Source organism: Nycticebus coucang, chromosome 9 (genome assembly GCF_027406575.1).
Source record: "Nycticebus coucang isolate mNycCou1 chromosome 9, mNycCou1.pri, whole genome shotgun sequence".
NCBI classification, from domain to species: Eukaryota; Metazoa; Chordata; class Mammalia; order Primates; family Lorisidae; genus Nycticebus; species Nycticebus coucang.
This window is the reverse complement of record NC_069788.1, coordinates 123039944-123062161: the sequence shown is the minus strand read 5'-3', so window position 1 is coordinate 123062161 and position 22218 is coordinate 123039944. Positions and strand designations below refer to the sequence as shown.

The 22218-nt window shown below is 39.2% G+C and overlaps 1 protein-coding gene across 11 annotated transcripts in view; it reads right to left on the bottom strand.

Annotated features, from left to right (window-relative positions):
* GPHN (gephyrin) overlaps positions 1–22218 on the bottom strand; it is a 708676-nt gene that overhangs the window by 285569 nt on the left and 400889 nt on the right. For all 11 annotated transcript variants that reach the window (XM_053602269.1, XM_053602258.1, XM_053602260.1 and 8 more), the window contains one exon: positions 15038–15104. In XM_053602269.1, coding sequence (XP_053458244.1) covers positions 15038–15104 — 67 coding nt within the window. The remainder of the gene's footprint in view (positions 1–15037; positions 15105–22218) is intronic.

The following is a 22218-nucleotide window of genomic DNA, read 5'->3' as shown; positions in this document are numbered from 1 at the left end:
CCGGTCTCACTCTGCCCCTGAGGGTTAGGGCTGCAAGGCGGCTCAGACCCAACCCTTAGGCTACTTGGTTGCTGGGTTACCAGCTCCCACCCGTTTCTAGCTCTGCGACTCTGAGGGCGGAGCTTGCCGGGGCAGATCACTGACAATGGTTCCGTGTGACCCACCGCCAAACAGTTTTAGCTCCGTCTGGCTCAGCGGCTCAGACTGGGGCCCTAGACAACGGCCGAAGTTCTCCGCCCTCCCGCTCAGGCCTTCCCCAAGGCAGTTCAACTCAGTGCCAAGTCCAAGGACATCAAAACAGTTCACAGGTAAGGCCTTTCTGGTTTGCAGTCTCGCTGCTACTGAACTTACAGTTGTGGGCGGGTTTAGACGGATTGAACACACGTGACCACTTGCCGGTTTTCCACTGTTTTAGTCCTCCTCTTGGGGTCCAGAAGTCTCTCACTGACTCCCTGTATCCTCATAGGAGTGATGGTAGGCAGATCCCACCAGCCAGAGATGCCTGAAGTCCTATCTCCCCAGACTCACGGTGCCCAGATGCAAGGAAGCTGTTACTCGGCTGCCATCTTGCTCCGCCTCGCCCAAAAGGGACATTTCTTAAACTGATAGAGGCCATCTACAGCAAACCTACAGCCAAAATCATACTGAATGGAGTAAAATTTAAAACATTTCCACTCAGATAAGAAACCAGGCAAGGAAGTCCAGTGTCTCCACCGCTTTTTAACATTGTAATGGATGTCTTAGCAATCATCATCAGGCAAGAGAAGGTGATCAAGGGTATCCACATAGGGTCAGAGGAGATCAAACTCTTCACAGATGATATGATTTCATACCTAAAAAACCCCAGGGACTCAACTACAAAACTCTTAAAAGTGATCAAGGAATACAGCAGCATTTCAGGATACACTATATCAATACTCACAAATCAGTAGCTTTTATATATACCAGCAATAGTCAAGCTGAAAAAACAGTCAAGGACTCTATTCCTTTTATAGTGCCAAAGAAGATGAAATATTTGGGAATTTACCTTCAAAGGACATTGAAGATCTCTATAAAGAGAACTATGAAACACTGAGAAAAGAAATAGCTGAAGATGTTAACAAATGGAAAAACATACCATGCTCATGGCTGGGAAGAATCAACATTGTTAAAATGTCCATATACCCAAACCATATACAATTTTAATGCAATCACTATTAAAGCACCACTGTCATACTTTAAAGATTTGGAAAAAAAATACAACTTCATTTTATATGGAATCAGAAAAAATCTCGAATAGCCAAGACATTACTCAGAAATGAAAACAAATCAGGAGGAATCATGCTACCAGACTTCAGATTATACTATAAATCTACTGTGATCAAAACAGCATGGTACTGCACAAAAATAGAGAGGTAGATGTATGGAACAGAACAGAGAACCAAGAGATGAACCTAGTCACTTATTGTCATTTGATCTTTGATAAGCCTATTGAAAACATAAATAGGGGGAAAGATTCCCTATTTAAGAAATGGTGCTAGGTGAATTGGTTGTTGACTTGTAGAAGACTGAAACTGGACCCACACATTTCACCATTAACAAAAATTGACTCTCACTAGATAAAAGATTTAAACTTAAGACATGAAACTAACTATAAAGATTCTAGGAAAGAGTGCAGGAGAAACACTTGAAGAAATCAGCCTGGGCAAACATTTTATGAGGAGGACCCCCTGGGCAACTGAAGCAACACCAAAAATACATTACTGGGCTCTCATCAAGTAAAAAGCTTCTGCACAGTAAGTAAAGCAAGCAGACGGCCCTCAGAATAGGAGAGGATATTGGCAGGTTATGCTTATGACAAAGATTTGATAACCAGAAACCACAGGGAACTCAAACTTACTAATAAGAAAAAAACAATGTAATCCCATTTCTTTGTGAGCAAGGGACTTGAAAAGAAGCTTCTTTGAACATAGGCACATGGCCTACAGACAAATGAAGAAATGCTCATCATCTTTAATCATCAGAGAAATGCTAATCAAAACCACTTTGAGATATCGTCCAACTCCAATAAGAGTGGCTCACAGAACAAAATCCCAAAACTACAGATACTGGCATGATGTGGAGAAAAGAGAACACTTCTGCACTGCTGGTGGGCGTGCAAGCTAATATGTCCCTTTTGGAAAGAAGTATGGCGAATACTCAGGGACCTAAAAGTAGACCTGCAGTTTGACCCTGCAATTCCTCTACTAGGTGTATATCCAAAAGACCAAAAATCACTTTATAACAAAGACATGTGCACCAGATTGTTCATTGAAGACCAATTCATAATTGCCAAGTCTTGGAAGAAGCCCAAGTGCCCATTAAACCATGAATGAATTAATAAACTGTGGTACATGTATACCATGGAATACTATGCAGCCTTAAAAAAAGATAGAGATGTTATCTCTTTTACGTTTACATGGATGGAGCTGGAACATATCCTACTTAGTGAAGTATCTCAAGAATGGAAGAAAAAAAATCCAATGTACTCAGTACTACAATGAAACCAATTTACAATCACACTTTCATATCAAGAATAGATCACAATTATGGCCCAAGTTGAAGGATGGAGGGGGGGGTTGGGTGGGAAATGGGGAGGTCTTAAGGTGGGGGAGGATGAATGGTGGGATCACACCTATGGTGCATAATGCAAGAGTATATGTTGGATCAATTAGCATAGAATATAAATGTCATAACACAATAATTAAGTAAACGAGACAAGGTATATATTAACCAGTGTGAAGTAAGCATTCCTACTTCTATGTGAAATCAGCACATAGTACCCGAAAAATGCATTAATGTATACATGATCTATGTGTTTATGATTTAATAAAAACATAAAATTTAAAAAAAGAATAGAACAAGTGATTCCATTTCATTGTAGGCAGGAGACTTGAACATAAGCTTCTCTGAAGAAGAGAAGCGCATGCCTACAGACACATGAAAAAAATTTTCATCATCTTTAATCATCAAAGAAATGCAAATCAAAACCACTTTGATATATCATCCAACTCCAGAAAGAGTAGCCCACATAACAAAATCCCAAATTGCAGATGTTGGTGTGGATGTGGAGAAAAGGGAACACTTCTGCACTGCTGGTGGGAATGCAAGCCAATATGTTCCTTTTAGAAAGAAGTTTAAAGAACACTTAGGGAACTAAAAGTACACCTGCTGTTTGTACTTTAGAATTGCAACACCTGCAATTCCTCTACTAGGTATATTTTCAGAAGACCAAAAATCACTTTACAGCAAAGATATTTGCACAAAAATGTTTATTGCAGCCCAATTCATAATTGCCAAGTCATGGAAGCAGCCCAAGTACCCAGTGCCCCATGAATAGATTAACAAATTGTGGTATATGTATACCAGGGAATATGATGCAGCCTTAAAAAAAGATAGAGACTTGGAGAAGAATCCAAGATGGCGGCCGAGTAACAGCTTCCCTGCAACAGGGCATGGTGAGTCTGGGGAGATAAGACTCCAGGCATCTCTGGCTGGTGGGATCTACCTATAATCATCCCTTTGAGGATACAGGGAGTCAGCAAGGGACTTCTGGACCCCAAGAGGAAGACAAAAAAAGTGCAAAACTGGCAAGTGGTTGCATGTGTTCGATCGACCTAATCCCGCTGGCAGCCATAAGTACAAGCATCAGTGAGAATGCAAACTGGAAAGGCCTTACCTGTGAATTTTCGGTGTTTTTGGACTTGGCACTCAGTTGAACTGCCTTGGGGAGAGCTAGAGCAGGAGTGCAGAGAACTTTGGGCATTGTCTAGGGCCCCAGACTGAGCTGCTGAGCCGGATAGAGCTAATAGTGTTCGGATGCCATTGCGAGAGAACTGCCCTGGCAAGATCTGCCCTCAGGGTCACAGAGCAAGGATCGGGTGGGAGCCAGTAACCTAGTGACTGAGCAGCCTAAAGGTGGGGAATGAGCTGCCTTACAGCCTTAACCCTCAGGGGCAGAGTGAGACCGGTTTTCGCACACTGGAGCCTTGGGGTGTTGCCCTTGGTAGAGTGCTGTGGTGTCACAGCTCATAGCAACTTCAAACTCCTGAGCTTGGCACCACCTGGACCTCCGAAAGAGCTGCGCCACGACCCCCGACCCGTGACTTGCACCCGCCGGGCCTCCACATGCCCTGACCAGGAATTGCGGGAGCCGCGCAACACTGCGTCCTCCCTCCTGTACCCTCCCTGCCTCCACCCCGGCCCTCTCATTTGGCCAGGGACTCTGGTAGCCGTGTGCCCTCTGGAGCCCTCCCTGCCTCTGCGCAGAGCCCTTCTCCCAGCCAGAGACTGCTGGAGCCTTGGGCTCTCTGTGCCAAAGTCACTGGGCACCAGGCACTCCCAGCACCAAGCACACCACCTCCCGCCCTGTTGCTGGATCCGGGTGTGTCACACTCCGGACCTGCTTCCACAACCAGAACTCCCTGGCTGGGGAAGCCTCAGAGGAACTACACAGGGGCACTCCCTACAAAGATCCAGCCATAATACAGTGATTGCACTGGGGTCTAATCTTGGAGAGACACTTCCCCAACTCTGAGGACGGCCAGAGGCAATGGTGAAAAACAATCATGAGGCAAAATCAACAGAAAAACTCTGGCAATATGAATAATCAGATTAGATCAACTCCCCCAAGGATCAATGTGGCAGACACAGCACAAGATCCCACGCACAAACAAATAGCTGAGATGTCAGAAATCGAATTCAGAATCTGGATAGCAAATAAGATCGAATTAGAATTTCAAGCAGTAACCCAAAAGATATCTCAAGAATTCAAAGAATTCAAAGACCAAATGACCAAAGATTTTGGCACATTGAGACAAGAAGTTGCATCCCTCAAAGATCTGAGAAACACAGTAGAATCTCTCAGTAACAGAATGGAAAAAGCAGAAGAAAGGATTTCGGACACTGAAGACAAAGTTTTTGAACGCTCCCAAATTCTCAAAGAGGAAGAGAAATCGAGGGCAAAAACAGATCACTCTCTCAGAGAGCTCTGGGATAATTCGAAGAAAACCAATATTCGTCTTATAGGGATCCCTGAAAGCGACGAAGTGGCTTCACAAGACACAGAGTCTCTTCTCCATGAGATTATGAAGGAGAAATTTCCAGACATGCCAAGAGATTCCGAAATTCAGATAGCAGACAGTTTCAGAACTCCAGCACGACTCAACCCAAATAAGACATCCCCCAGACACATCATAATCAATTTCACTAAGGTTAATATGAAGGAGAAAATTCTGAAAGCTGCCAGATGAAAGAAAACCATTACCTACAAGGGGAAGAATATTAGAATAACTGCAGATCTCTCTGCTGAAACCTTTCAAGCTAGAAGAGCATGGTCATCAACTTTTAATCTCCTAAAACAAAATAACTTTCAACACAGGATCCTGTACCCAGCTAAACTGAGTTTAATTTATGACAGAGAAATTAAATACTTTAACGACATTCACATGTTGGAGAAATTTGCCAAATCTAAACCAGTTCTCCAGGATATTTTCAGACCTATCCTCCATAAAGACCAGCATAATCCTCCACCACAAAAAGAAACCTACCCAGAAAATTTTGATCAAATTCCAACTTCCACAGTCACAAAAGGATTAAAAATGTCCACCGGATTCTCAAAAGGCTTATCAATATTCTCAATTAATGTGAATAATTTAAATTGTCCACTGAAGAGGCACAGGTTGGTGGACTGGACACAAAAACTCAAGGCAGATATCTGCTGCATACAAGAATCGCATCTTACATTAAAAGACAAATTTAGACTCAAGGTGAAGGGATGGTTATCTATACTCCAGGCAAATGGAAAGCAGAAAAAAGCAGGTGTTTTTGCAATCCTATTCGCAGACGCAATAGGCTTTAAACCAACTGAAATAAGAAAGGATAAGGATGGACACTTCATATTTGCTAAAGGTAATACTCACTATGAAGAGATTTCAATTATTAATATTTATGCACCCAACCAGAACGCACCTCAATTTATAAGAAAAACTAACAGACATGAGCAACTTGATTTCCTCCAGTTCCACAGTAGTTGGAGAATTTAACATCCCTTTAGCAGTGCTGGATAGATCCTCCAAAAAGAAGCTAAGCAAAGAAATTTTAGATTTAAACTTAACGATTCAACATCTGGACTTAATCGACATCTATAGAACATTTCATCCCAACAAAACTGAATACACATTCTTCTCATCAGCCCATGGAACATACTCCAAAACTGACCACATCCTAGGCCACAAACCTAACCTCAGCAAATTTAAAAAAATAGGTATTATTCCTTGCATCTTCTCAGACCATCATGGAATAAAAGTTGAACTCAATAAAAACAGGAACCTGCATACCCATACAAAAACATGGAAGCTAATCAACCTTATGCTGAAGGATAGATGAGTTACAGACGAGATTAAGAAGGAAATCACCAAATTTTTGGAACAAAACAACAATCAAGACACAAATTACCAGAACCTCTGGGATACTGCAAAGGCAGTCCTAAGAGGGAAATCTATAGCACTGCAAGCCTTCCTCACGAAAATGGAAAGAGAGGAAGTTAATAACTTAATGGGACATCTCAAGCAACTGGAGAAGGAAGAACATTCCAACCCCAAAACCAGCAGAAGAAAAGAAATAACCAAAACCAGAGCAGAATTAAGTGAAATTGAAAACAAAAGAATTATACGACAAATCAATAAATCCAAAAGTTGGTTTTTTGAAAAGATCAATAAACTAGATAAACCCTTGTCCAACCTAACAAGGAAAAAAAGCGTAAAATCTCTAATTTCATCAATCAGAAATGGTAATGATGAAATAACAACAGACCCCTCAGAAATTCAAAAAAATCCTTAACGAATATTACAAGAAACTCTACTCTCAGAAATACGAAAATCTGAAAGAAATCGACCAATACCTGGAAGTATGCCACCTACCAAGACACAGCCAGAATGAAGTAGAAATGTTGAACAGGCCTATATCAAGTTCTGAAATAGCGTCAACTATACAAAATCTCCCTAAAAAGAAAAGCCCAGGACCAGATGGCTTTATGTCAGAATTCTACCAAACCTTTAAAGAAGAACTAGTACCTGTATTACTAAACCTCTTCCAAAACATAGAAAAATAGGGAATATTACCCAACACATTCTATGAAGCAAACATCACCTTGATCCCCAAACCAGGGAAAGACCCAATAAGAAAAGAAAATTATAGACCAATATCACTATGAATATTGATGCTAAAATACTGAATAAGATCCTAACAAACAGAATACAATAACACATCAAAAAAATTATACACCACAATCAAGTGGGATTTATCCCAGGGTCTCAAGGCTGGTCAATATATGTAAATCTATAAATGTAATTCAGCACATAAACAAACTAAAAAATAAGGACCGTATGATTCTTTCAATTGATGCAGTAAAAGCTTTTGATAATATCTAGCATCCCTTCATGATCAAGAAAATTGGTATAGAAGGGACATTTCTTAAATTAATAGACGCCATCTATAGCAAACCCACAGCCAATATCGTATTGAATGGAGTTAAATGGAAATCATTTCCAAGTAGATCAGGAACCAGGCAAGGCTGCCCATTGTCTCCATTGCTCTTTAACATTGTAATGGAAGTTTTAGCCATTGACATTAGGGAAGAAAAGGTGATCAAGGGTATCCACACAGGGTCAGAGGAGATCAAACTTTCACTCTTTGCAGATGATATGATCGTATACTGGAAAACACTAGGGATTCTACTACAAAACTTTTAGAAGTGATCAAGGAATACAGCAATGTCTCAGGCTACAAATCAACACCCATAAATCTGTAGCCTTTATATATACCAAGAACAACCAAGCCGAAAAAACAGTCAAGGACTCTATTCCTTTCACAGTAGTGCCAAAGAAGATGAAATATTTGGCAATGTACCTAACAAAGGATGTGAAAGACTCTACAAAGATAACTATGAAACTTTAAGAAAAGAAATAGCTTAAGATGTTAACAAATGGAAAAACATACCATGCTCATGGCTGGGAAGAATCAACATTGTTAAAATGTCCATACTATCCAAAGCAATATATAATTTTAATTTTAATGCCTATTAAAGATCCATTGTCACATTTTAAAGATCTTAAGAAAATACTACTTCGTTTTATATGGAATCAGATAAAAACCTCGAATAGCCAAAACGTTACTCAGCAATAAAAACACAGCAGGAGGAATCGTGCTACCAGACCTGAGACTGTACTATAAATGGATAGTGATCAAAACAGCATGGTATTGGCACAAAAACAGAGACGTAGATGTCTGGAACAGAACAGAGAACCAAGAGATGAATCCAGCTACTTACCATTATTTGATCTTTGACAAGCCGATTAAAAACATCCAGTGGGGAAAAGATTCCCTATTTAACAAATGGTGCTGGGTAAACTGGCTGGCAACCTGTAGAAGATTGAAACTGGACCCACACCTTTCACCATTAACTAAGATAGACTCTCACTGGATAAAAGATTTAAACTTAAGACATGAAACCATAAAGATACTTGAAGAAAGTGCAGGGAAAACTCTTGAAGGAATTGGCCTGGATGAATATTTTATGAGGAGGACTCCCCAGGCAATTGAAGCAGTATCAAAAACACACTACTGGGACCTGATCAAACTAAAAAGCTTCTGCACAAACAAGAACATAGTAAGTAAAGCAAGCAGACAGCCCTCAGAATGGGAGGAAATATTTGCAGGTTATACCTCCGATAAAGGTCTAATAACCAGAATCCACAGAGAACTCAAACGTATTAGCAAGAAAAGAACAAGTGATCCCATCTCAGGGTGGGCAAGGGACTTGAAGAGAAACTTCTCTAAAGAAGACAGACGCACGATATACAAACACATGAAAAAAAGCTCATCATCCTTAATCATCCGAGAAATACAAATCAAAACTACTTTGAGATATCACCTAACCCCAGTAAGAGTAGCCCACATAACAAAATCCCAAAACCAGAGATTTTGGCGTGGATGTGGAGAAAAGGCACACTTCTACACTGCTGGTGGGAATGCACACTAATACATTCCTTCTGGAAGGATGTTTGGAGAATACTTAGAGACCTAAACATAGACCTGCCATTCGATCCTATAATTCCTTTACTAGGTTTATACCCAGAAAACCAAAAATCACAGTATAACAAAGATATCTGTACCAGAATGTTTATTGCAGCCCAATTCATAATTGCTAAGTCATGGAAGAAGCCCAAGTGCCCATCGACCCACGAATGGACTAGCAAATTGTGGTACATGTATACCATGGAATATTAGGCAGCCTTAAAGAAAGATGGAGACTTTACCTCTTTCATGTTTACATGGATGGAGCTGGAACATATTCTTCTTAGCAAAGTATCTCAGGAGTGGAAGAAAATGTATCCAATGTACTCAGCCTTACTATGAAGCTAAATTATAGCTTTCACATGAAGGCTATAACCCAACTATAGCACAAGACTATGGGGAAAGGGCCAAGGAAGGGGAAGGGAGTGGGGAGGTAAGGGTGAGAGGAGGGTAATGGGTGGGGCCACACCCACGGTGCATCTTAGAATGGGTACAGGCAAAACTTACTAAATGCCAAATACAAATGCCTACATCCAATAACTAAGAAAATGCCATGAAGGCTACATTGAAAAGTTTGATGAGAATATTTCAGATTGTATATGAAACCAAAAAAATAAAATAAAATAAAATTAGTGCAGAAAAAAAAAAGATAGAGACTTTACCTCTTTTATGTTTACATGGATGGAGCTGGAACATATTTTTCTTAGTAAAATATCTCAAGAATGGAAGAAAAAGTATTCAATGTATTCAGTACTATTATGAAACCCGTGTATAATCACCCACACTTTCATATGAAAGATAAAACACAACTATAGCCCAGGATGAAGGAGGGACGAGGAGGGGGAACGGAGGGGAGGGGAGTTAGTTAGATGGAGGGAGGGTAAATGGAAGGACCACACCTATGGTGCATATTGCAACGGTACATGTCAAATCTATTAATTATAGAGTATAAATGTGTTAACACAATAATTAAGTGAGGTGAAGGCTATGTTAACCAGTTTGATGTAAGAATTCCAAATTGTATATAAAACCAGCACATTCTACCCCATAAATGCATTAATGTATACAGATAATATTTAATAAAAAAATAAGAAACTATATATAATGAAAAAAGTTATACTTATTCCTAAGAGAATGGGGAAATTCAAGGGATTTGTCCCAGAGGGTAGAAACATTTCGATGGTTATTAAAAAATGAATGAATACAGTGAACAATGAAGGCAGTGAAACAAAGGTCTTACTCTAACACTGTCATAGGTTGGGTGAACAGATGGGAGTCCTTGCTGGTCTACCAACACTGATCATTGAAGAGTCCTAAATAAATCTTGCCTATTTACTTTGAAGGAAATTTAAAAGCTAAAAGGCAAAGATGATCATAAGAAATGTGACCTGAAATTGCCTGAGGTGATTTTCTCATATAGAACTGACAAAATTGTCTGGGTCCCTTTACCTGACCCAGAGCTGGAGATCCAAGGCCATAATGGGTAAAATGGTTAGGTAGTAGAGAAGAAAGTTTTCTGGGACTCTTAGAGATGAAAGTCAACTGCGCATTTAAAAACTACTAAAATCCCTTTGGGGGGAAATAGGTGGTTTGAGAGAAAATAATAATGAAACAGTTGATGGGATTAAGGTGAAAATACAAATATTAGAATACTTAAATAACAAACTTCAAGTGAAGTGGTTAAGTCCCCTTTACCTAAATATATCATAGATAAGGATATTATGTTTGAATGGGAAATGCTTCCCTTACCTAGCATTGTAAAACAGAAGGCAAGTAAATCACCCTTATGCCAGCATTGCCTAGACATGTTGAATAGGAACAAATAAGACTACCTGAGTCCACACAAACCAGTAATTTGCTGTGCAGTAGCCTTGTGCGGAGTATAGACTGGAGCTTATGGCAAAAACCTGTGAGTGCTACCCAGTGACAAGTGCTGGGATTTTGGAGCAAAAATTTCCATTTGAGAGGCAATTACTAGCTTGCCACTGACTTTAATTGAGACTGCCTGTACGACTGAAAGAAATAATCTCGAAATCTCTAATTCCCATAATGTCAGGGACATACTCTAAAGAGGAGGGCAGGGGTCAGAAGAATTCTATAATAAAATAGGAACAGAATATATAGAGTCATACTCAGGAATACAAGGAGGTACTCACAAGCATGTAGCCTGTTTTCCATAGAGATGAATTTATAACCACCTGAGGAACTGCTGGATGCTATGGTACTTGGGCCACTTGGGCCACTTGGGCAAAGCCCTATGAACACCTCTTTATTGACCATGAAAGAGCTGCCTTATTTACATAAGACAGTTCGAAAGTGAACAGATAGTGTCCTATTTGGAACGTTGCTACTCTGAGAAAGGTAGAAACAAATCAACTTGATGAGTTGAACTACAGCTTTCCCTTACATTTGGGATTTTACTGACTCATAAGCAGTGTTCAATAGTCCTGCCATATGATCAGGCAGAAGCACAATGGAAAGCTGATCTAAAGAGTATATAAGCTTGTGATAATTACTCTGGGAATTTAAGGGGTACTTTAAAGTAGGATATGTTAATGTTTATCAGGAGAACTCCTTTACCGATTTGGAATTTAATTAGAACTTGGGAGCAGACATCTCTGTGTATTTGTGTGATGCGGCCACGTGAGCCCATGAGGTAAGTAGACACTACGGGGCTGCAGCAATGCAAAGATGGACTGAATCTAGATTAGGGGTGGGGAATCAGAGAACAAATCTTTTTATTTTTATTAATATATTTTTGCTCATCTCTCATTTTTATTTTCTTTTTAAAAGGAATGTATTTAAAATATCAAAGACTAAAATAAATTTCAACTAAATAATCCTCCCAGATTGAATGGTGCAATTAGAATATTAATAACCCACAAGAGCTGAATTGACAGCTACTACATGCGTGAGTGAGATTTCATGTGGATTTACAGCTATTCCTCATCACTGGCATCATTAACTGAGCTCAACCTATTCCCAACCAGGTTGCCTGTGGTTAAAGCTGTCTTCCATGAAAATGGTCCCTGGTGGGCAAGGTGCAGTGGCTAATGATGTCTGTAATCCTAGCACTCTGGGAGGCCAAGGCAGGTGGATTGCCTGAGCTCAGGGGTTCAAGACCAGCCTGAGCAAGAAGGAGACCCCATCTCCAAAAATAGCTCAGTGTTGGCCAGGAGCGGTTGCTAATGTCTGTAATCCCAGTACTCTGGGAGGCGGAGTCGGGTGGACTTCCTGAACTCACAGGTTTGAGACCAGCTTGAGCAAGAGCGAGACCCTATCTCTAAAAAGCAGCTGGGTGTGATGGTGGGTGCCTGTAGTCCCAGCTACTCGGGAGGCTGAGGCAAGCGAATAGCTTAAGCCCAAGAGTTTGAGGTTGCTGTGAGCTGTGACGCCACAGCACTCTGAGGGTGACAAAGTGAGACTGTGTGTCAATAAAAAAATAAAAAATAAAAATTGCTGGGTGTTGTGGCAGGCACCCGAAGTCTCAGCTACCGGGGAGGCTGAGGCAAGAGGATCACTTGCCTACGAGTTTGAGGTTGCTGTGAGGTATGATGCCATAGCACTCTAATGAGGGTGACAAAGTGAGACTCTGTCTCAAAAAATAAAAACATAAACAAAAAGAGAATGAAAGAAACTGGTCTGTGGTGCCAAAAAGGTTGAGGGTCCCTGCTATAAAAAAAGATCAAAATAGAGCTCCTGCCCAGAGGCCACATGTGGTCTTTGGGATCCTTGAGTGCAGCTTTCTGACTTAATCCAAATTTTATAGAACGAATCCTTTTGACAAACTATTAACATTTCTTTTGACTAAGGAACACATTTTCATCCTCAGTGTAATAATTTGATAGTGTATGGAATGGACAATGGAAACAGTTGTCTATAAAGTGGGGGACATAAAGGAACGAAGGGCTGGTTTACATGCCTTCATACAACACGGGCCTGGGAAGGGTGAGGGGAGAAGGTCTCCATTAGATAGATTCCTCACTTTTTCAGGAAAGAGGAGGTTGGGGAAGGAAGCTGGTTTTAATTTACATTTTTGGCCCCCAATTACTTAAACTTTCATTTTGTTCTTTACCTTAGGAAGGCTGCAACTGTGGGCACCCGAAGCAGAGATGATTACTAAGCAGGAATCTATGACTGTATCTCAAAACTTCTTATAACAGAAAGCCTAAGGACCTGATGGGTTGACTATTGTCTTCACTCCATATGGTCAAATTAGGGTTGACAGTGAATGCAGTTATACTGCCTGATGGGTTAAGATAGTCTATTTCTTTTTTTACCTCTGTAAGCCTACCCTTTATGAATAGGCATAGATCGGGCAGAAGGAATGTGTTAAACTAGTAATATGATTGGCAATCTGAACCGGCATAGTGGCTGAACTTAACATCCCATTCAAAGGTGGATATAAATGAAGAGAAGGAAGAATAGTAGCTGAGGACAAAGGATTAATGATTAAGTTATGCAATGAGGGAAATAATATTAGATTGGTGTCAGAAGGTTCAGACCTAGAGATGACATTGTCTCTTACCTCAGCTATAATGCACTTGAAAGGATAGAGCTATCTGTTACTGAAATCACTCCTGAATCTGATAAGCCTGCAAACCTAGGTAGCATCAATCTGGGAGACATTTTGGTCATACAATGTGATGATGAATGAGCTAATGTTTGAGGGGGATTCTAATAATGCGTCAGTATATTCTGACTGTTATTTTTTAGGGTATAGTCAAATGTATTGGAAAATTGAATTAAAGCTTCTGCAGGATGTAACATCAATGGAAAATGACAAGCCTGAGGAACAACTTGATGTAGTTAACCATCAGTTAATTTTTATAGTATAGTCCTGCATAAATATATCATATATCAAATATATCATATCAAACAAATAACGGTAGCACAAGAAGATAAATTAGTAAGTTAGAACAAAAATATGAACATGTAATTTCTTGAGTTTAGAGTATGGATTAGCTATTTCTCTATGTCCATCTATACCCCACACAGCCTCCTCCAAATCCTAGGCATATTCCCACTCATACTACTACTGCTTCGGTCATTTAAATGCTATAGTAAATACAGATGCCCAGACAAACACAATTAGTTTGCAATACAAAACCTTGGCCAAAAGCAAGGGGGTGGCCAGTGTAGTGAAGAATTGGTATTACCCAAAGAGAGTCTGTTTTTTTTTTATTTTTTGAGACAAAGTCTCATTCTGTTGCCCAGGTTAGACTGATGTGGTGTCAGCCTAGTCCACAGGATCCTGAAACCACTGGACAGAAGCCATCATCCTGCCTCAGCCTCCCAAGTAGCCTGAACTACAGGTGCCAGCTAATTAGAAAAATTAGACACCAGGCTAATTTTTCTATTTTTAGTAGAGATGAGATCTTACCTTTGCTCAGGCTGGTCTCAAACTCCTGAGCTCAAGGGATCCTCCTGCCTTGGCCTTCCAGAGTGCTAGGATTACAGGCATGAGCCAGCAGAGTCTGGCTTTTGCTCTTGGCTACAAGGAAATGATCTGTAGGTCCAAGGAATGTCATGCTTGATAGGAATATCTTTGTTTATGTGAGTAATCAGTCTTACGATGTGATTTATAACAGGGACTTTGGGCATCACAGATCCAGTTTTGCTTCTGGAAGGTATGGAAGATTAAAGGTATTTATATAACCACTGAGAAGGACTAAGAACTAAAGGTCAGGAACCTGGGCAGTATGTAATGAGCTCAAAAAGACTCCAGAGACCAAAAGCTCAGGTCAGCAACAGCTTTCAGTGAATTTTATGAGTTGTTCTAGTGATTTGTTGAACCTAAGGGTCATTTTGGAAATTTAGTGAGTTACAATTGGTGTCAGAAGTGAGAATAGTTTTGTGGAGTGCTCCAGTCTTTTGGTTGGCCAATTCTCACAGCTGGCCAAAGGTCTTTACAGTGTACTATATAAATATCAAGGTGGCTTACCTGAGATCCTTTCTTGCTACCTGGTAGGTTAATTATGAGAGTTTTCCCTCTGATTCCACATACAGGCCTGAAAAAAAAAAAAAGAGAAAGTAGATGAATTGTAATGAATCCTTGGTTTAAATATATTCAAGAAAAAGATCAACCATGTTAGTTTACATATGAAAAACTCTTTTAGGAATAAAATTGTTACAATTAGGGAGTCATTAACTGCTATACAAGTTAGGCATTCTGTCTGATGTTTTTATTATAATGGTTAGTGCAGTGGATTAAAAAAATGTACTCAATGTGGACTCGGAATAAATTAAGAACTTTAAAGCATTTGATCATGGTCAAATTATCTTTTTTGTCTAACTTCAGTTCCTTCAAATTTTATATAGTTGCAAGATCTCAATGAGATCAACTAAAAAATGTCTAGTGTATTTATGTTCAAAAGTCTAGTATGAGGCCCTTAAGAGTTGAGTGAGAGAGTTGGACTCTTACTTCTCAAGAAATCTGTAAGTTTTAAAATAAAACAAGGTTTTTTGGATATGGGCAGCAGTGGGAAAGATGTTGGAGAGATTAAGTTAATAGACCCGTTGACAATCACAGACATTTCAAGCAAGAAAAGTCTTTCAGAGATATTTATCAATTTCCAGGACACATTCAAACTAACTGGTTAGATAAGAAACATAAAACAGTGGGAAAGCATTGGAAGACTGGAATCAAGAATCAAAAGTCTGGCTGAGGACAAGGGCTCAGACCTGTAATCCTAGCACATAGGGAGGCAGAGGCTAGTGGATTGCTTGAGCTCAGAAGTTTGAGACCCGCCTGAGCAAGAGCAAGATCCTGTTTCTACTAAAAATAGAAAAACACAGGAGTGTGAGGCTGCTGTAAGATAGGGTGACACCATGACACTCTAGCCTGGGCAACAGAGTAACAGAGTGAGACTATACCCCCTTCCCCCCAAAAATGAATAAAAAATAAATTGAAATTTTTTTTTTTTTTTGTAGAGACAGAGTCTCACTTTATGGCCCTCGGTAGAGTGCCGTGGCCTCACACAGCTCACAGCAACCTCCAACTCCTGGGCTTAAGCGATTCTCTTGCCTCAGCCTCCCGAGTAGCTGGGACTACAGGCGCCCGCCACAACGCCCAGCTATTTTTTGGTTGCAGTTCAGCCGGGGCCGGGTTTGAACCCGCCACCCTCGGTATATGGGGCCATTTCCTTACCGACTGAGCCACAGGCACCGCCCAATAAATTGAATTTTAAAATGACAGTTTGATTCATGCTCTGTCACTAATTGGCTACATTACTTTGATCTGGTAAAATTATCTCATTTTTATCATTTGAAAACAAAGAGATGATACTATTTCCAAAATTTTACAACTAAGATTTTTAAGATTAACAATGTATTTTCCAAAACTTATGATTGCATTTATTCTTTTTTTTTTTTTTTTTGGGTAGAGACAGAGTCTCACTAAACCGCAGTAGAGTGCTGTGGTGTCACACAGCTCACAGCAACCTCCAACTCCTGGGCTTAGGCGATTCTCTTGCCTCAGCCTTCGAGTAGCTGGGACTACAGGCACCTGCCACAAGCCTGGCTATTTTTTTGTTGTAGTTTGTCCCGGGTCGGGTTTGAACCCACCATCCTCGGTATATGGGGTCAGCGCCCTACCCACTGAGCCACAGGTGCCGCTCTGCATTTATTCTTTAACTACTCTCATTCTCTGAAATAACCTAAAACTACCTTATATTCCCTTATTTTTTATTCTTGTCATTTTTATAATCAGAGATGAGTTCATAACCATTTATTTAAAACTTTCCATATATCAGAAAATGATTACTGAATTATCCATTGGCCACCTTCTTATTGGCATATCTATTCATGGTTTCTTTATAATAATTAAGGCTATTTTCTCATATTTAATCTTAATGATATTTCCTCAAAATCTGGTTTAATTCTGGCAGTTAGAAGTGGATTACATACTCTTAATTCAGGCCAAAAGACCACTGGGTAATTACATAGTCCCCAATATGATCCTCTTTTACTTAGGAATTTTCTTTCCCAATAAAAATACCACATTGTAACTTTTAGTCAATTTGAAAGCTAATTGACTAATGATTATAACATCACCAGCAATACAATTAGAATGTCATTATTTTTAAGGTCCTCTAGTTTAATATGACAAATCTGGTAATTTTTAAAAATACATCTAGAATTTTAACCAAGAGTATAATAGTCTCTTATAGAATATAGTATTAACTACATCAGAAAGTTTATTGCAACTTTCCTCCTAAAATTAGCAATGTTTTCATAACAATTCTTGCATGTTATCCTCCCAAAATTTCTGTGAAGGAGAGATAAATACATTCACCTACAAAATATGGAGAAATAACGGGAAGTACAAAGAATTTGATTGATACCTGCTTCTGGGGTCTTGCAATTTTACATAGTAACTTCACTCCATCTTGTGTTTATATAGTTTCCTTTTCTAAGGACAGCTTCCACAAATTTATCCTTACTGACAATAATGTTGTTCCTCTATATATTTTTAAGTTGTTAAGAATTATGAAATTTGTTGAATTCTATTTTCCAAGAAATTTTGTAACTTCTTTCACCACAAGGTTAGTGCAAACGAAAGCTTAGTTAATTCTCTTTATTCCAACTTTTTGGTTATCAAGCCCAGGCCTGTTATGTCTATAGTAATACTTCTTTTGTTCTAAGTTGATATACCCTAGTAGCAGTGCCAATAAAATCCATAGTTATAATATCCAGGCCACTATTTCTGTGTATGTGTGTGATACAATTAAAGGTATCGCTATATAGCTGGGAGAGAGTATATCTGTTTTTTCCATCAAATTTTTTAGCCTTTTATTTTGCTAAAATTTAAATTGGATTTTTTTTCTTCTTTACCAATTCCTTGATCTATTTCAAGTATTTACAAATTGGTTTTGGATGTACATAGTTTGTTAATTATGACATGTTAGATTTCCTTAAATACTAAGTTTGACAGTAGATATCTCTGATTTTCACTTTGACATTTCTTGTTTTCTTTTTATTGTAAAGGTACATCCTCATTCTGTCAGACACATTTTGGCTTGTGATTATCTTTCAAGTTTCTTTTAGAGCAATTTTCGTGAAACCAGGCATAAGTGAAAATTCATGTTATTTATGAGTTCCATTGTGGAACCAGTGTAGCACAGAAAGCTGAAAATATTAGTGAAGTGTTTGGGAAGGATATGGCTAATGACACAAAATACATAGATGGTTTGAGAATGTCTGTTCTTGTGCTTTTAATCTTGAAATTGAGCCATGGGGACAACTTGAGGCGAATGTGGAATAAGATGAGCTGAAAGCTGTAGCGGAAGTGATGCCATCACAGCCTATGTGTCAATTAGCAGCAAGATTTGACATACTGGACAAATCAGCAAGGTAAAGAGGCTGGACAGATAGCTTCCACATGAATTAAACTAGTGTCAGAAGAAAAACTGCCTTGAAGTTTGCCCTTCTTTGCTGTCATGAAATAAAGGCAAACCATTTCTACACCGTATTATTACAGGTGATGAAAATGGATTCTTTTTTATTGTTGTTGTTCTCTAAGTGCACAAAACTGTATTTAGCTTTGTAAAGTACAACTAAACAAAGATAAGATATAATCTCTAATTGAGCTTTTCACCTAATTGGGTAGGTAAAACTCCAAATTGAATTGTTAAAATTAACAATTTTAGCAAATTGGATGGACTAGTATTTTAGTAAACAGATATATTTGTGAGTTGGTATAGATGCAAACATTTTCATGAAGCAGGTGAGACTTTAGCTGAGCTTAGATTTGGAGAAGAGAATGAGAAAGAGCCTGGCTGAAAGGGTGGCTCTGGATGAGAAAGGCCCCTATGTCATTTTTGATGGAGTCTTTATAGTTTAACCCTCTAATATTGGTGATTTTATATATTTTTCCATTATTTTTAAGGATTCTATATTCAAAATATTAAATCTCTTTAATTCCATTCTCTAGATCTACTCAATGGTATATTAAAAATGCCAAAGACACGTTGGCAAGATTATTTTATTGAGCTATCCTTTTGAAGGGACAAGTTGGATTTCTATCTTAAACAGACTAATTTTCTTTCTTTTTTTTTTGATTGTTTGGGATTCATTGAGGGTACAAAGAATTAGGTTACACTGATTGCATTTGTTAGGTAAAGTCCCTCTTATAATTGTGTCTTGCTCCCAGAAAAACAGTTTCTTTTTGACTGTTGCAAGCATTCGGTACAATGGTTGGATAAAGATAAAGTACTGAAATACAGTCCAAAACCAAATATTCATCACAAGAAAACTGATGGTGGGGCTGGGTACAGTGGCTCATGCCTGTAATTCTAGCACTCTGGGAAGCCGAGGCGGGTGGATTGCTTGAGCTCATGGGTTCAAGACCAGCCTGAGCAAGAGCAAGGCCCCGTCTCTGAAAATAGCCAGGAGGTGTGGTGGGCGCGTATAGTCCCAGCTACTTGGGAGACTGAGGTAAGAGAATCACTTGAGCCCAAGACTTTGAGGTTGCTGTGAGCTGTGATGCCATAGCACTCTACTGAGGGCAAAAAAGTGAGACTCTTTGTGAATAAAGAAAAAAAAAAAGCTAATGGTATCTGTTTGGTGGTCCAGGGCTGGTATTATCCACCACAGTCTCATGAAACCTTGTCAGTCAATTACAGCAAATGTTTACTGCAACTAAGTAGAAAAAACAATGAGGATGCTTTGGATTAAGTAGCCAAGATTGGTCAACAGAAACTGGCCAATCCTTGTACAAGACAATGCTTGATCACATGTTGCACAAGCAATGCTGCTTAAAATAGAGGCTGGACATGGAAACTGTGTCATCGACCATATTCAGCAGACCTTGCATCAAGTGACTAACACTTCTTTCAGGCTTTGAACTACTGCTTTTCTACAAGGAAAAATATTCAATTCTCACTGTGAAAAACATCCTTTGTGATTTCATTGTCACTCACTCTTCAGGTTTCTTCATTGCCAGCATAAACGAGCTGTCATTAAGATGACAAAACTGTGTCCATAGTTTAGATGCACAGTTTAATTAATTGTACTGCTTTCTTGTTTGAGATATAGTAAACTAAACTTTTGATTGAAAATCAGACACTTCATATTTAATGACCTAATACTTTTTCATCTATAGACTGTTTACAGGCATTGCAATAAGAAAGTAATCAGACTCTATGTAATACTTTATGGTTAATAAAGTAGTTTTACAAACATTGTCTCACTTAATAATTAAGAAATACAAATATCATAAGCTTAACATATTCCGATATTTATTAAACAACTAAAGATCTGTATTAAGTATTATAGGATAAATACAACCCAAATCCTTAAAGAGTTTACAAATGCAATATAATACATTAAAGCATATAAACAAATTAACTACAACACAAGATATAAGTGAAAAGTACCAGAGTTCAAAATAAAGCAATATATTTCTAGGTAAGGGCATGGGGTAAGACTTTACTTAAAAGGTAGCATTTGAATGGCTTTATATGTAGTAAAAGAAAATATTTCAACTGGTAAGAAAGAGGAGGGGAGAGGAGAAGAAAAAGAAGACAGTTTAGATGAAGGGAAAAAATAATGCAAAAGCAAAGAGAGAAAAAAGTACCAAATGCATTTTAACTCTAAGGTTTTTCACCTGATGAGATCATATTGTATTTACAGAAGAGTAATGTGAGATTAGGAAGTCATAGTGGAAAGATGTTACAATGTGATAGATTAGTAGTTTTCAAAGTGTGGTTTCTGAACCAACAATATATATGTCATTTAGGAACCTGTTAGAATCTGGGCGGCGCCTGTGGCTCAGTCGGTAGGGCGCCGGCCCCATATACCGAGGGTGGCAGGTTCAAACCTGGCCCCGGCCAAACTGCAACCAAAAAATAGCCGGGCATTGTGGCGGGCGCCTGTAGTCCCAGCTACTCGGGAGGCTGAGGCAAGAGAATCGCTTAAGCCCAGGAGTTGGAGGTTGCTATGAGCTGTGTGAGGCCACGGCACTCTACCGAGGGCCATAAAGTGAGACTCTGTCTCTACAAAAAAAAAAAAAAAAAAAAGAAATGTAAAATCTTCCACACTGTCCCTAACCCCTTCTCTCTGCTGCTGATCTATCAGATAAGAAACTACGAAGGTGAGAGCCAATAGATAATCTATATCTTAACAAGCTTTCTCAATGATTCTGATTCATTGTCAAGTTTGAGAACTGTTGTGACAAACTGTGCTTACATTTTGATACTACTGTTTAAATACTATCAGTGTAATCTTGCTTGATTACACTAATCCTCTCTAATCCTTCGTTTTCAAAACCTGAATTGCAGAAAGGATTAACATAGTCTTTGAAATATAGGCTGGGCAGCTGGGCGCCATGGCTGATGCCTGTAATCCTAAGCACTCTGGGAGGCCAAGGTGGGTGGACTGACCTGAGCTTAGGAGTTAGAGACCAGCATGAGCCAGAGCAAGACCTTAAAAAAAAAAAAAAAAAAAAGGGTGGCGCCTGTGGCTCAAGGAGCAGGGCGTCGGTCCCATATGCTGGAAGTGGTGGGTTCAAACCCAGCCCCGGCCAAAAAAAAAAAAAAAAGTTGGGCACTGTGGCAGTTGCCTGTAGTCCCAGATACTTGGGAGACTGAAGTAGGAGAATCGCTTAAGCCCAAGAGTTTGAGGTTGCTGTGAGCTGTGATGCCCTAGCACTCTACCAGGGTCCAACAAAGTGAGACCTGTCTCAAAAATAAAGTAAAATAAAATAAAATAGAATAAAATAAAATGGAAAAAATATATATATATAGGCTGGGCATGGTGGCTTATGCCTGTAATCCTAGCACTCTGGGAGGCTATGGTAGGTGGACTAGATGAGCTCAGGAGTTCAAGTCCAGCCTGAACAAGCGCAAGACCTTGTCTCTACTAAAAATTAGAAAAATTAGCCAGGTGTGGCAAGTACCTATAGTCCTAGCTTCTGGGGAGCCTGAGGCAAGAAGATCCCTGGAACCCAAGAATTTGAGATTGCTATGAGCTATGATGGCACAGCACTCTACCCAAGGTGACAGAGTAACACTTTATCTCAAAAAAAAAAAAGAAAAGAAATATGTATAGTATGGTGCCTAGTACACAATAGGTATTTAGGAAATATTTGGCCGTCTTTTCATAAAAAGTACTTTTTACAGTGGA